Genomic DNA, 14,581 nt, shown 5'->3' with positions numbered 1-14,581 from the left:
CCAGAACTTCATTACTTTTAAGGTACTTGGTGTTTCCCTTTTGATACAGACTCTGTGAGAGGTTTGTGCAATCATGGCCCCAATTATCTGCTTTAACGAGTCCCTTGAGAGCTTTGTACTGACACTCACTGGGGCTCATTAATACTCTGAGATACTAAACTTTTTTCAGGTACTTTGGATTTTGCTTTCCACACTGAGAGGTTTTTGTGCCATTTTGAGTCTCCAATTCTCTCCTCCATGGAGTCCATGAGGAGCCTGTGTTGGGGATGGACCTCAGCAGGTCCCTTTAATGCTTTGAGACAGTTTGGGGTTTTCTTCTGCCGTTGACTCCTGGAAAGGTTTGTGCAATCTCCTCTCAGGCCCTGAGGTTCCCGGGCTCAGCTCCAAATGCACCACAGGGATCATTAGGTTCAGGCAACTCCTGACAAACCACGGCTCTGCCTTGATTTCCCTCTGGTCTGGGGCAGTTCATCAGGAAGTTTATGTAGTGGTTTTGGTTCACCATTTTGGGATTTCTTGGGCAATATATCAATAAGTGTGGTGGATTCAGTGCTGTCTAATTACCAGTGCACACACTAGAATATACTTACTCATTTCCTGCTCTTGAAATAGGATTAGAAGAAAGGCAAAGTTGGCTCAAAACTTTTAAATGGTATAAAGAAAAGTTTCTTAAGAGTAACTAAAAGACAGAGTAATAAGGATCAGAACAAAACTTTCAGAACACTTCCTTTCTCCATACAATCTGACAATGTATAGAGACAAAATCTAAAATTTTCTGTCAGTTTTCCACCTCTAGAATAGTCTTTCTTCAGTTCACTTAGGGAAAGAACTTCCTCTTGTAATGTTATGGAGACTTCTCCACAAGAAAACAATTATCTCATGGCTTTTCTTTTCCATGAATAGCAGCCACTAGGAAAAATCTGCAATTGTGAAATCTCTCCCATTTTTTCACAGATTTTCCCACAGCTGTGTTTAGGGGACATGTCAATTTAAGTGGTATTAGTTTAAAGATGTGCTGTTTAAGAGCAAAGGTTCTCTTCATCTCTTTCTGAAATCATCCTAATCTCTGGGAATAGAGATCTTCTTCTTCTCTCCCTGAGGGCACAGGGTCTCATCACTCTGCTCTCTTTGTCTGTTCAAACACCTCATGGCATCAAGCGACTTCAGTATTTCCTTACTTTAGCATGGAGGCCTTTGCTGAACAAGTCATCTCCCCATATTTTTCAATGCCTTTTAGGGAAAAAGAGAGCCTGATGTATCAATGACATCCTTCTCCATAGCTTTAGCAGAGGATTTCAGCCCTGAGATCAAAGCATCTCCTCATCCCTCCCATCTGGGACTCAACTTCCTCTTCACTGACCTCGGTGTCTTCATGTTGCCCCTCTGTGTGCCTGCCCTGTGTCCTTTTCTCTCACTGGAGGGAGGATGGAAGCACTGGAAGGGTCAATATCTGCCCGGGGCCTGCAGATGGTTCCATGACCCCAGGCAGGCTTGGTGGCCAATTCTTATTTTTGCTGTGGTTCCTGGACATGAAGACCAGCTATTTTCCCCAGGAATGAAGGAATAGAGTGCCACTGTTTTAGGGGCAGATGAAAGGTGCCCACTAGAGGACAAGGCCAGCCAAAGCTGCCAGGTATTGTTCTGAGAGATACCTTTACAAATTGCAATTTTTTTTAGGGAAAGTACCACCAGGTCCTCACAGTATCACCATGGTCTCCATAGGAAGGGAACAAGCGAACCCCAATGTTCCAGGGGCAGATGAGCCACAGCCACCAGAGGCCAAGGCCAGCCAGATCAGATGGTGCTGGCAGATTTTGTCCTTGGACATAGGGAATTTTAGAGGTGGAATACCAGTTTCGGACCTGGTTGCCTGGAGGTGAAGGACAGTTCTTTTACACAGCAAGAAAAGCATGGAACACCGGTGTTTCAGGGGCAGATGAAAGGCGGCTACCAGAGGCCAAGGGCAGCCAGGCCTCTCTGTCCTGGTAGCTTTTGTCTGAAAGCAACCCTTGGATAAAGGAACTTTGGAGGTGGAACCAAAATTTTGGCCATTTCTGCATTGGTAAGAAGGACGGTTCTTTTCCATAGGAAGGAAAGCCCAGAGCCGCAGTGTTTCAAAGGCAGAGGAGGAGAGAGGTGGCTCCTGAGAGGCTGAGCCAGTGATACCCGTTTGTCTTGGTAGCTCTCATCACTGAGAAATCTTTGGATCTAGGGAATTCTGGAGGAGGATTCCCAACTTTGGCCATGGTCACCTGGTCAAGATGGATGGTTTTTCCCATAGGAAAGAAAAGTCCAGGTGAAGCCAGGTGTTTTGGAAGAAGATGAGAGGTGGTCACCATAGGCCAAGAGAGTCAGACCTGTTTTTTCCTGGCACCTTTTATCTGGGGGAAATCCTTGGATATCCAGAATTTTGAAGGTGGAATCTCAGTTTTGGCCATGGGCACCTGGGCAGGAAGAAGAGTTCTTTTCATCAGCAAGGAAAGCACAGAGCCCCAGTGTTTCAAAGGCAGATAAGAATTAGCTCTTGGAAACCAAGGCCAGCCAGACTTGTCTCTCCTGGAAGCTTTCACCTGGGAGAAATCCTTGGATATATCCTGGAGGCGGATTCCCAACATTGGCCATGGGTGTCTGGATGTGAAAGGTGCTTTTTTCCCATAAGAAAGAAAAGCACAGGGTCCCAGTGTTTCAAAGGCAGATGAGAGGTGGCCCCTGGGTGGCCAAGGCAGCCAGGCCTTGATGCCTTGAGAGGCCACCTAGAGCAGAGGCTGGACAGTGTTACAGGAATAAAGTGGGGATTTATTCAAAAGGCCTTCAAAGGATTCACCTTGGGCAGTACAGGGGCCTGGCTGAGGGTACACCCAGGATGGACAACAGGTTTCCACACTTTTTTTATATTCTGATTCATTTCCATATTGGGGTTAATTGTCCAATTACACCTTCAGGTTATGCAGTCCCACCCTCCCAGTCTGCTCTCCTCAATTCGCTGTTGTTTTCACTTTTTGGGCCTGAAGCTGCAGTGGTGTTCTTGGTTCTTGGGCTGTAAGAGGATTGTTTTGTCTGACTACACTGTGAAGAGAACTTGCTGACACTCTGTATGAAGTTCAGAGGTACAGATACAGGACAGAATCGGGAAAATATGGAAGCGAAAACTCAAGGCATCAGCCTGTCCCATGTTCCCTTGGTTCCATGGGGACACACAGTGTCACAATGGCTCCTCCATGACACTCTGGGCTCCACAGTGTCACCCTGGGCCCTTGGTTCCATGGGAGTTTCCCAATGGTTTCCTCTGATTCCATGAGGTCCCCACAGTGTCCCAACTGACCCATGGCTCCATGAGGTTCCCCAGTGTCACCAGGGTGTCCTTGGACCTGCATTGTCACAACTGACCCATGGCTCCATGAGGTTCCCCAGTGTCACCATGGTGTCCTTGGACCTGCATTGTCACAACTGACCCATGGCTCCATGAGGTTCCCCAGTGTCACCAGGGTGTCCTTGGACCTGCACTGTCCCAACTGACCCATGGCTCCATGAGGTTCCCCAGTGTCACCAGGGTGTCCTTGGACCTGCCTTGTCACAACTGACCCATGGCTCCATGAGGTTCCCCAGTGTCACCAGGGTGTCCTTGGACCTGCCTTGTCACAGCTGACCCATGGCTCCATGAGGTTCCCCAGTGTCACCATGGTCGCTGTCAGAGGCTGGATGAGATCGATGTCCCGAGACACCTTGGGCTGAGCTGTCAATCAGTCACACAGCTGGGACAGTGTAAACCCAGCTCTGAACGCCCGAGCAATCAGAAGTCCCAGCTGGGGGGAGCCCCACGAAGGCCCAGGGGCGTAAAACCAAGGAGCACAAGGTCAGCCCCTGGTATGGACTCTGCCTCTCCTGGGGTTTGTGTCTCAGCCACACTGGAACCCCAGGAGCTGGGAGCCACATGTGTGTCTTTCTGTGGAGCTTCTGTCTTCCTGTCTCCCTCTTTCTTTCCTCTCCTTCTAATGCTCTTTATATGGAACATTTTTGGGTACCTGAACAACTTAAGTGTTTAAGGCTTTCCAGGCTAAATAGGCTAGTGAATGAAGTTACTGCTATGACAAGTGCTTTGTGTTGGATTGGTTTTGTATTAAATGCTTTTCCAAAGTTTCTTGTTTTTTGTACTTTACCAGTAAAATTTTGGGGGGTCCCGAATGGGCGCTGAGGGGCACTTGGGGATCCCGGAGGGTCTGGGGGACACTTGTGGGACAGATGGGGACGGTACCGGGGCGGTTCTGTGGAGCGCGGGGCATGACGGGTGTTGTAGTCCCGGCCCCAATGGGGCTCTATTGGGCTGCGGGGCATGATGGGAGTTGTAGGCAAAAGAAAAGATGGCGCAGGCTCCAGGCACCGCCCCCAAAGCCATGATCCATCCCTGACGCTGATTGGTTGATGGCGTGATGGGCGGGAGTCACGGCCAATGGGAGGCTGTGGAGGGAGGAACAGCCCATTCAACCCCTCCAGTCCCTCCCAGTACAGCCCAGTTCATCCCCAGTACAGCCCAGTACAGCCCCAGTGCCCCTCCAATCCCTCCCAGCACAGCCCAGTTCATCCCCAGTACAGCCCCATTGCCCCTCCAGTCCTTCCCAGCACAGCCCAGTTCATCCCCAGTACAGCCCAGTACAGCCCCAGTGCTCCTTCAGTCCCTCCCAGCACAGCCCAGTTCATCCCCAGTACAGCCCAGTACAGCCCCAGTGCCCTTAAAATCCCTCCCAGCACAGCCCAGTTCATCCCCAGTACAGCCCAGTACAGCCCCAGTGCCCTTAAAATCCCTCCCAGCACAGCCCAGTTCATCCCCAGTACAGCCCAGTACAGCCCCAGTGCCCCTCCAGTCCCTCCCAGCACAGCCCAGTTCATCCCCAGTACAGCCCAGTACAGCCCCAGTGCCCCTCCAGTCCCTCCCAGCACAGCCCAGTTCATCCCCAGTACAGCCCCAGTACAGCCCCAGTGCCCCTCCAGTCCCTCCCAGCACAGCCCAGTTCATCCCCAGTACAGCCCAGTACAGCCTCAGTGCCCCTCCAGTCCCTCCCAGCACAGCCCAGTTCATCCCCAGTACAGCCCAGTACAGCCTCAGTGCCCCTCCAGTCCCTCCCAGCACAGCCCAGTTCATCCCCAGTACAGCCCAGTACAGCCTCAGTGCCCCTCCAGTCCCTCCCAGCACAGCCCAGTTCATCCCCAGTACAGCCCAGTACAGCCCAGTACAGCCCCAGTGCCCCTCCAGTCCCTCCCAGCACAGCCCAGTTCATCCCCAGTACAGCCCAGTACAGCCCCAGTGCTCCTCCAGTCCCTCCCAGCACAGCCCAGTTCATCCCCAGTACAGCCCAGTACAGCCCCAGTACAGCCCCAGTACAGCCCCAGTGCTCCTCCAGTCCCTCCCAGCACAGCCCAGTTCATCCCCAGTACAGCCCAGTACAGCCCCAGTACAGCCCCAGTACAGCCCCAGTACAGCCCCAGTGCCCCTCCAGTCCCTCCCAGCACAGCCCAGTCCCTCCCAATACACCTGAGTTCATTCCCAGGCCCTCCCAGTTCCCCCCAGTGCCATCCATATTCCGCTCCAGTGCCCCCCAGTTATCCCCACAGCGTTCCCGCCCATTGTGGGGCAGCGGCACAGACGGAATGTCCTGCGGCCCAAATCCCTGCTCCTGCCACACAGTGCCCAGCCTTCTCCCCTCCTCCTCCTCTCCCAGCACGGCACAAATTCCAGCTCGGAGGAGGCTTCCCCAGAGAGGGCTCCTGCTCCAGCCTGAGTGTCCCTGCAGAGGAACAGGGCATCTTTCAGGCACTTCCACAAGCTCAGGGTTCTTACTTCATGGGGAATCTGGGATGAAAATGGCCTTGTTAGGAAGGACAAAAGCGGAGGGAATGGGTTGGAAATTATTAGTAAAAATGTTCCATTGTACAGGGAAAGTTCACAAAATCATTCCCTGCTTTTTTCCTTTTCAGATTCTTTCATCCATCCACTGAGAGGACCAGCTTGTTCTGGTGCTTTTCATGCACTGATTGTACTCTTGATTTATATCAGTGCTCGAGAGGTGGAAGCTTCTAAACTGAACACAGAAACAAACTCCCTCTGTCAGCCCATTTTCATCTTCTACATCATTTTCAAGATGTCCACGGGCATGTTGGAACGATTATCACACTGCTCTCCAGTTCTGGCTGCAGGCTCTGGAGATTCTTTCTCTGCATTCCCTGACAATTCCTGGGAGCCCGTCATGGTTTCTTAGGCTAGAGCATTAACAGTGAAAATCTCACCAATGCCACAACTGCCCAGCCCACAAGGAAAAGAAAGAACAAGCTATAAAGTTCTTCAAATATTTGTCCCACTTTTCTGCAAGAGTCGAGCTGCACACACGGTGTGGGAAGCCAAGAGAAGCTGCAGCTGGTGGCACATCTTGTGACAGAAACTGCTCAAAGCTTCCTCATTCTCCAGCAAAGGTTCTTGGAAAGAGCAAACAGGATTGTGGAGAAGATTCTGGGAAAACTGAAAGAGTTTTTAAGAAATGAAATGAAAATGGAAAGAAATAATCCAAGATGTTTTTCTCTGTTTATTTTTATGCTCCCCTTTTCCATCTTACACTACTTCCCCGTCCCATTAATTGCAAATGGATCTCACTTCTAAGATCCACAATTTGGCAAGTTTTAGACACTCTAAAATAGCATGAGCTACACACATTTTACCTTCCCCTGTTTTTTTTTTTTTTTTTGGTTGGTTTTTTTTTTTGGGTTTTTTTTTTGTTTTTTTTTTTTTTTTGTTTGTTTGTTTTTTGGTTTTTTTTTGGGGGTTTTTTTTTGGAAATCAATGATGGATAGGTAAGTGCAGTTCTTGGGTCAGGTACAAATTCAGCATTCAGGGAATGCGCCCCGATAGTGTTTGACCCTCAGCAGGGACAATGCACAGCAGCGGCCGAGGGGATTCCTGTGTCCCTGGGCAGGAGTCCAGACTCTGGGTCTGGGCTCAACACGGCAAAGTTCCCGTGTTTGGACAGAGGAAGGGGCTGTCCCCGGGGCGCGCGGGGCTCGGCCGTGGGGCGAGCGGGGAACGGACACGCGGACAAACGGCCTTGGTGCTTCAGTTGCAGAGGCAGCAGCGGCGGCGGCGGCAGCAGCGGCAGCAGCAGCGGCAGCAAAAGCAGTTTTTCTCTTCTTTCTCTTTCTCTTCTTTCTCTCCGGCTGTGGGACACCTTCCTCTCGGTGTCCCTCACCCGCTGTCCCTCCCCTCTCCCCGCCTCCTTCTCCCCCATGCCGGGCCGGGCCATGCCCCCGGCCCGCCCCCGGCCCCGGGCGGGGCTGCCCCGTCCCCGTCCCCGCCCGCCCCGCCGCGGTCTCGCCTCCGCCCGGCTCTGGGCGTGCTGGCGGTGGCGCTGCTGGGCGGGCATCAGTGCCTGGGGCTGGGGCGGCATCGCCGCCCTTTGGCTCCGCCTGGCCCGAGCCCGGCCCCGGCCCCGGCCCTGGCTCCTCCCGGGCCCGGCCCCGGCCCCGGCCCCGGCTCCTCCCGGGCCCCGCGGAGGACACACGCGGCACGGCCGCGCCCGCCGCCTCTGCCGCGGCTTCCCCGGCCCGAGCTCCGCTGCTCAGCAGCGCGGCCGCCGGCCCCGAGCCTCCCGTGTCCCGTTCCCGAGACCGAAGGCCTGGGGATGGCCGGCCCGGGGCGGTTGAGGGGCGCTCGGGGGCCGCTCCTGGCCCCGGGCCGAGCGCTGACAGCCGCGTCCCGCCCGCAGGGAAGGCGCAGGAGGCGCTGCAGCAGCGCTACCGAGTGGGTTCGCTGCTGGGGCGCGGCGGCTTCGGCAGCGTCTTCGCAGCCACGCGGCTCTCGGATGGTGCCCCGGTGAGCGGCGGGGCCGGCGGCGGGTGCAGGAGGAGGAGGAGGAGGAGGAGGAGGAGGGAGGAGGAGGATGGGGCTCGGCAGGGCGGGCGGCGAGCTGAACCCGCTGGTGCCTTTGGTTTGCAGGTGGCCATCAAAAGGGTGCCACGGAACCGCGTCCGGCACTGGGACGAGCTGGTGAGTGAGCGGGGCCAGCGGGAACAGCCGGGCCGTGCCGGGCGGGGATGAGGCGAGGCCCGGCATGGGGGAAGCCACCAGGACCCCTCGATGGGGAGCGGGCGTGGGGCCAGCGCAGGGCGCAGAGCATCCCGGGCTGGCTGAGGGGTTCCCCAGCCCTGGCACGACATCAGTCCCACTGGTGGCACCGTGGTCCTCCCGCAGCCCGACGGCACCAGCGCACCCCTGGAGATCGTGCTGCTGGACAAGGTGTCCACTGGCTTCCCTGGTGTGGTCCAGCTGCTGGAGTGCCTTGAGCTCCCCAACAACATCGTGATGGTGCTGGAGCGGCCGGAGCGGTCTCAGGACCTCCTGCATTTCATTCGGGCACGGAGGTTCCTGTCTGAAGAGGTGGCACGGCAGCTGTTCCGCCAGGTGCTGGAGGCCGTGCGGCACTGCACCAGCCGTGGGGTCCTGCACCGCGACATCAAACCAGAGAACATCCTGGTTGACCTGGCCACTGGCCAGGCAAAATTGATCGACTTTGGCTGTGGCACCTACCTGCAAGACACAGCCTACACTCACTTTGCAGGTGAGCCCGGGCAGGGGTGTGCTCCCCGTCCCGCCACCTCATGGCCCAACATCTCACAGGCCAAGCTGGGTGTGGCAGCGAGGATTCTCCCTTTTGCTGCCAGTCAGGGTACTGAGCCTTCCCCTGAGTTGCTTTGGAGCGGGGCTGGGTGGGGAGGCATCTTCCAGCCCCACTGGCAGCCTTTGCCCACCACTCTGCCTGGGGCTGGGGTTGGAGCAGCAGCAGCCAGCCCGACAAAAGCACCCGTGGGTGGGGGTAGCATAGGAGTGAGCCAGAACCAGTGCACCAGCCAGTTTGGTGTGCAGGTGAGAGGAAGGGCTTGGGCTGCTCCACTCCCCTTGTTTGCCTTGGCTTCATAATATTTTTAGGGCACTGCAGGCAGGGAGGATAAGGAGATGATTTTTCCCCCAGCCCTGAGTGGGTTTTTGCTTTGCATGTCACGGTCAGGCCTTGGCGGGGCTTCTGCTGCCCTCTTCCAACACCAGTGGCTTCTTGTCCAGCCCTGAGTTTGTACACATGTCCCAGGTGCTGGCGAGAGTGCAGCAGTCGCCCCGTGTGCCACTGGGGCGGCCCCTGCACGCCCAGGGATGCTGGGGCCAGGCTCTGGAAGCAGCAGCAGCATCCCCCTGATGAACTCCATCTGTATTCCATAGGAACACTGTCATACAGCCCCCCAGAATGGACCCACTTGGGCTGGTACCATGGCGAGGCAGCAACGATCTGGTCCCTGGGCATCCTGCTGCACCAGATGGTCTGCGGGCAGCACCCTTTCAGGAGGGGCCGGAAGATCAGCTGGGACCATCAGCTCTCGCTGCCACAGCGGCTCTCTCCAGGTGGATCCTCATCTCTGGCCACGGGGGAATACCAGTGCTGGGAGACAGCAGCAGCTCGTGAGCATCTCGCTCTGGCAGCTGCTGAGGAGGTGCCACATGTCCTGCTCTCCTGCTCTCCTCCACAACAGGGAATTGATGGGAAAGTTTAGGCACAGCTCTGAGCACAAAAGCAGCATGGCCTGGGCATGGGAAGAGTGGGGCAAAGCAGACAGGAGCCTTCTCTAGCTGACCGCTGGTTTCTGGTTTCTCTGCCCAGAGTGCCAAGATCTTATCAGGTGGTGTTTATCCATGCACTTCTTGGACAGACCTTCATTAGAAGACCTGTTCTGTGATCCTTGGATACAGGATATTCACCTGCCATAGAAAAAGGGAGAGAGCCACATGCACACTTTGCTCCAGGGCCCTGGTAAGTTACAGGTCCACACATGCCCTGGCAATCAGAAGCAAGGAAACCCAGACTTTTTTCCCTGCCTGTATCAATGCACTGGGATTGTTGGGTGGGAACACGCAGCCCTTGTGCTGGAGCTGAGCTGCTCTGCCCAGCACTGGTGGCTGCCATCCGAGCTGGTTTTGCTTGTCCTGGTTCCCTGACAGCTGGGGCCCTGGGCAGAACCCTGACAGCCTGGTCTGACCCCCAGGGAAGGAGAAGGAGCCCTTGGAGAAGCTGTACCAGGTGGGGCTGCTGCTGCTGCTGGAGACAGCGACGACAACATCAAGGATGACACCTCTTCCTCAACCTGGCCACTGGCAGCTGAAGATGATGGACTTGTGGCACCGTCTTCAAAGCCAGGCTCCACAGCGAATTCGCAGATGAGTCCACAGCCGGGGAAATGCTCCCAGATTTGGGCATTGCTCAGACTGGCTGGGAACAAAAGTTTCTCCCTTTGCGGGAGCAGATGCAACTTCAGTCGCTGCCCAGCTGCTTTTTGGCAGGGCTGGGGGCATGGGCTGGGGTGGATACAAGATGGGAGTTGGCTCCTGGCCCTGCCAACAGCCCCCAGCACCCAGCATGGCCTGGGCTGAGGCTGGGGCTGGGGCTGGGGCAGCCAGCCCGGCACAGAGAAACCCCCATGGCGGGAGCAGAGGTGGGACTCCAGAACCTGTGCAGGGGCTGCTTTGCTTTGCAGGCAAGGAAGGGCTTGGGCTGCTCCTCTGCCCTTGTTTGCTTTGGGATCACCGTTATTTTGGGGGGCAGTGCAGGAGGGAAGAGAGAAAGTGTGGGCTTCTCTCCCCCATGGGTGGGATTTTCCCTAGCATGTAGGGGTTGGGCCTTCCTCAGACCTCTGACAGAGATAAGAGTTTTTTCTTGTTTCCCCTTGTCTCTAATCTCTTTTCAACAGTTTGTTGTTTGTTTTTCTAGAGGAAGCGTTCTATGTAAGGTCCAGTCGGGATTGGGAAGTGCCTGGGAGCAGCTGCAGCGTGGATGGGCCGTGCCCTTGGAGAAGGCTGAGGACATCGTTTGGGACCAGCTTTTCTCCCAGCGGAGGATGGCGTGAGGTGAGTCCCCGTCTGCTTGGCATGGTGGGATCAGAGCTTTTGGGAGACGGCAACAAGCACAAGGAGGCTCCTGCTCTGGGCAGCTGCTGAGGGGCTGGATGTGCTGTGGCTGGCTGCAGGCTGGGAATGTCCTGCCCTCCTGCTCTGCTGCCAAAGGCAGCAGTGATGGGCAGCTCTGGGCACAGCTCTGGGCACGGCCAGCATGGCCTGGGCTCTGTGGGCAGCTGGGACAAGGGGACAGCAGCCTTCAGCTGACGGGGCTTTCTGGTTTCTCTCCTTGCAGCCGGGCTCTGCGGGTGCTGAGGCTGCTCTGGGCTCTGCCAGGGCTCTGCTGGGCTCTGCCCCGGGCACAGCTGGGCTGGCTCTGCCCTCACATTGCTCTGACAGCTTTGCATCAGACGAGCCCGTTGGAGCACAGTGCCTGAGCTTTCTGCTTTGGCAGGTGAGTGAGACTCCCCTGCAGGCCAGGAGATTGCAGCTGGGAACACACATCCAATTGGCAAGGACCCAAACTCCCCATAGTCCCAGCTGAACCCCTGGATCTCCGCAGGAACGCCTGGATCTCCACTATTCATTCTTCATTTCTTTTTGGCTGGAATTGTGCAGTTGCACTTTCTTCCTCCTCTAGAAGTGCCATGAGTGGCCAAAGCTGGCAAGTGAGCCGTGTTCCTGAGGCAGTGCAGTCTGGAGCTGATGGATGGAGAATTGCCCTTCCCACTTCCAAAGCAGAGCAAAAAGCCGTAAGTGGGATTTTTCATCCGTAAGAAACCCCTGACAATTTCAGAGGGAATGTGCAGCTCATTCCCAGAGTGAGAAGGAAGGTCATCTTCTAAAGGATTTGGGGTTTGACAGAGTTGAGATTCCCAGTCCTGCCTGGAGCTGGAAGGGCCCCAATCAATTTCCTATTGCTTCGACCACAATTTAAAAAAAAGAATGTTGGAAACAAACCCCATAAACTGTAAAAAAGGCTGTTGAGATCAGTAAGATGGATCCATGCCATCAGCACATTTACAATGTAAATAACTGAGTTCTCTTTTTAAAAAGATAATTTACGTCTTAATGCAAAGTTACAGAAGTTGTTTCACTAACACTTGGATTTTATTTGTATCTTTTACAATTCACCTAATTGTATTTTTTTTCTTTTTCCTTTTTTTTTCTTTAAGCAGAGGTCCTGGCCCTCTTCCAGCCAAAAGGGAAAGGGCCCCACCAAGCCTTGTTACCCACAGACAACATGGTAAAGCTGAACACTAAAGGACCTTGGGGGCATTATTCTGGAATTAAAAAGTTGCCAGCTCCATGGACAACAGAATTATTGTTCCTAACCTGAACGACATTGAGCAAAAAGAATGAAGAACGGTGTCACTAAAGTACTACTGACGTTTGCCAAAACACCTCCAGAGTTTCACCAATATATCAGTCATCAAAATGTTTTGGAAATTTAAAGACCAAGGTAGCCAAAGCACACAGTGTCACTAATTGCTGGGTATGTTCTCAGCTGAAGTTGTGAGGAATGGGGTTCCCTTGGAGGGCCCACCCTGTGGGGTGGCCAGAACTCTGTCAATGGGCTCTGCCTCGTAACGGAGTCAATGAAGGGCAGTTACAGAAACCTGTGCTGTGGGACACGGGAATACAACGATCAGTGTGACAGGATTCACTCAGATTTCCCGTCAGGAGAAACCAAACCCTGTCACAGTTATAGAGGCTACAGTGTCAGAAGATTTCTGTGCTTTACCATCACTCCCAATGTCAGTAGAACTTGGGGTGCTGCAGCTGGTCAGTGTCAGTGTCACACCGCTCCCAGCTGCAGGGCCCCCATTTAGGGTCCTTCAGCAACGACCACACGGAAGACTTAGGGCCCAGAGAACATTTTCCACCCAAAGAGTGCCTTGGGTTTCCGAAAGCAAAGGATTCTGGTTCACCCTGTGCCCCATGTGCGCTGCCCCGCCCCATGGAGTTGACATGAATGAGCTGAATGGATTACTAGAAGAGGTAGCAAATGATACTGTTAAAATGTCCAATAGCACATCCTATGAGCTCCAACAAACACAAATGGGGACTCCAGAGAACCGCATGGCCTTGGATTATCTGCTTGCTGGCCAAGGAGGAACCTGGGCTATCAGGGGACGGGGATGTTGCACTGCTAGCAGTGATGGGTTTGAAGGCCAACAGGCAGGAATCACCTTGACAGAAAGAGCAGTAGAAGAGTGGCAAAAGAAAATTCTTCTTGGTGGGATTGGCTTCGTGGCTGCCAAATTAGAGGCTGCTGTGAAATGCATTGGTGGCAGGGCCTGTCATCATTGCAGTGTGTGCACTTGGTGAGTTGCTGTGACACTTTGTGCTGGGAAGTGGAGTATTGAGACCTTTCTTAAAAGAGACAATCTCAAGAAAAGAGAGGCTTTTGATAAATAACAGAGAATAGCAACTATTTAGGCATGTTTTAAAAGGAACGTGAATAGCTCTGTGTAATGAAGTTAAACTGCACTTAATTGTAGAACAAGAGGAGATGCCTTTGTGCCTAATACCTAAATCTAAGCTGTGTTACTGAAAGAATTATTACAAAGGTTGTAGTTGATTGTAGTTCTCAGGACCGATCAAAGTACCAAGGCCTGAACAGGTTGTGATCAAGGCCTGAACAGGCCCTGAGGCAAAGCTCACCACTAGATGAACCTTCCAAGCAAATGTTGTATTTGTATCCACTCATTAAGGAAGCATGATTAACAACAGGATCAATGCATGTGTTCCTTGATAAAACATGGATTTATCTTTCTGTATTTAGAAACAGACAAGGCCCCATCTGGCCTTGTTTGGGGGTGAAGGATCAAAGTCAACTCCCTTGGTTCCTCCTTCAGCCCTGGCCAGGCTTTGGGAGAAAGCAGTCAGGAGAATGAAAGCAGATGTTCTCGCAGTGGCAGTGATGCCAGCTTGTTTGTTTAACAGTGTAAAAGCTGGGTCCTCTCACAGCTTTGGAGCCTCATTGCCTGCAGAGGTGGAGGCACCTGCAGGAATTCCCAGTGACTCTCCAGTCCTTGGCTTCCCCCAGCTGATGTGTGGCTGTGGATGATGGTAAAGCCTGAGGCTAATTGGTGATGGATCTTTCCTTAATCACTCCAGGCAATCTCTGGTAGCAATGACTGGATGCATTGCTGAGCTTCTTTTGTAATGCTTTGCTAATGATGATGTGCTTTGCTGAGCTTATCCTTTTGTAATTCTTTGCAGCTGTGCATGATATAAATGACACAATTCCTTCAGTTGGTGTCTGTGTCTTTGGTGCTGACCCTGCCCACTGGTGAAACAGGGCCCCCTCCAGCCTAAGTGTTACCTGGAAAGACAAAACCCATCACTCCAAATGTCCCCCCTTCCTCCTTGTTCCCCCCACTTTTTACCCTGAGTGTGATGCCCTATGGTCTGGGGTATCCCCGGGGTCAGTTGGGGTCACCTGTCCTGGCTGTGTCCCCTCCCAAGCTGCCCCGCAGCCCCAGCCCCTCTCCAGCGTGGCCAGAGGAGGGGCAGGCCAGGCTTTGGCTCAGTGGGAGCTCAGCAAGAACAAAAGCATCTCTGTGTGCCCAGCCCTGTGCTCAGCACCCGGCCCAGCAGCAGCGTCTCAGTGCCAGGGTCTGTGCCATCAGTCCCTGCCAGGGGTTTCCATGGCACCTG

At 54.0% G+C, this 14,581-nt stretch overlaps 2 protein-coding genes and 1 long non-coding RNA gene across 3 annotated transcripts in view; 2 read left to right on the top strand and 1 right to left on the bottom strand.

Annotated features, from left to right (window-relative positions):
- The window catches only part of LOC121468955 (uncharacterized), a 2,238,800-nt gene that overhangs the window by 934,749 nt on the left and 1,289,470 nt on the right, over window positions 1-14,581 (bottom strand). The gene's annotated exons all lie outside the window — the stretch shown is intronic.
- LOC140681304 (serine/threonine-protein kinase pim-1-like) lies at window positions 6,830-8,861 on the top strand. The gene is made up of 5 exons (XM_072920865.1): window positions 6,830-6,837; window positions 7,606-7,852; window positions 7,976-8,026; window positions 8,231-8,597; window positions 8,857-8,861. Exons 1-5 carry the CDS (start codon window positions 6,830-6,832, stop codon window positions 8,859-8,861), a joined length of 678 nt encoding a protein of 225 aa, XP_072776966.1.
- Window positions 10,392-12,346, top strand: LOC140681343 (uncharacterized). Its single transcript, XR_012052528.1, has 4 exons — window positions 10,392-10,927; window positions 11,211-11,369; window positions 11,556-11,667; window positions 12,094-12,346. It is a non-coding gene; the product is annotated as an uncharacterized lncRNA (long non-coding RNA).

Source organism: Taeniopygia guttata, chromosome 34 (genome assembly GCF_048771995.1).
Source record: "Taeniopygia guttata chromosome 34, bTaeGut7.mat, whole genome shotgun sequence".
NCBI classification, from domain to species: Eukaryota; Metazoa; Chordata; class Aves; order Passeriformes; family Estrildidae; genus Taeniopygia; species Taeniopygia guttata.
This window is presented reverse-complemented; position numbering and strand designations above follow the sequence as displayed.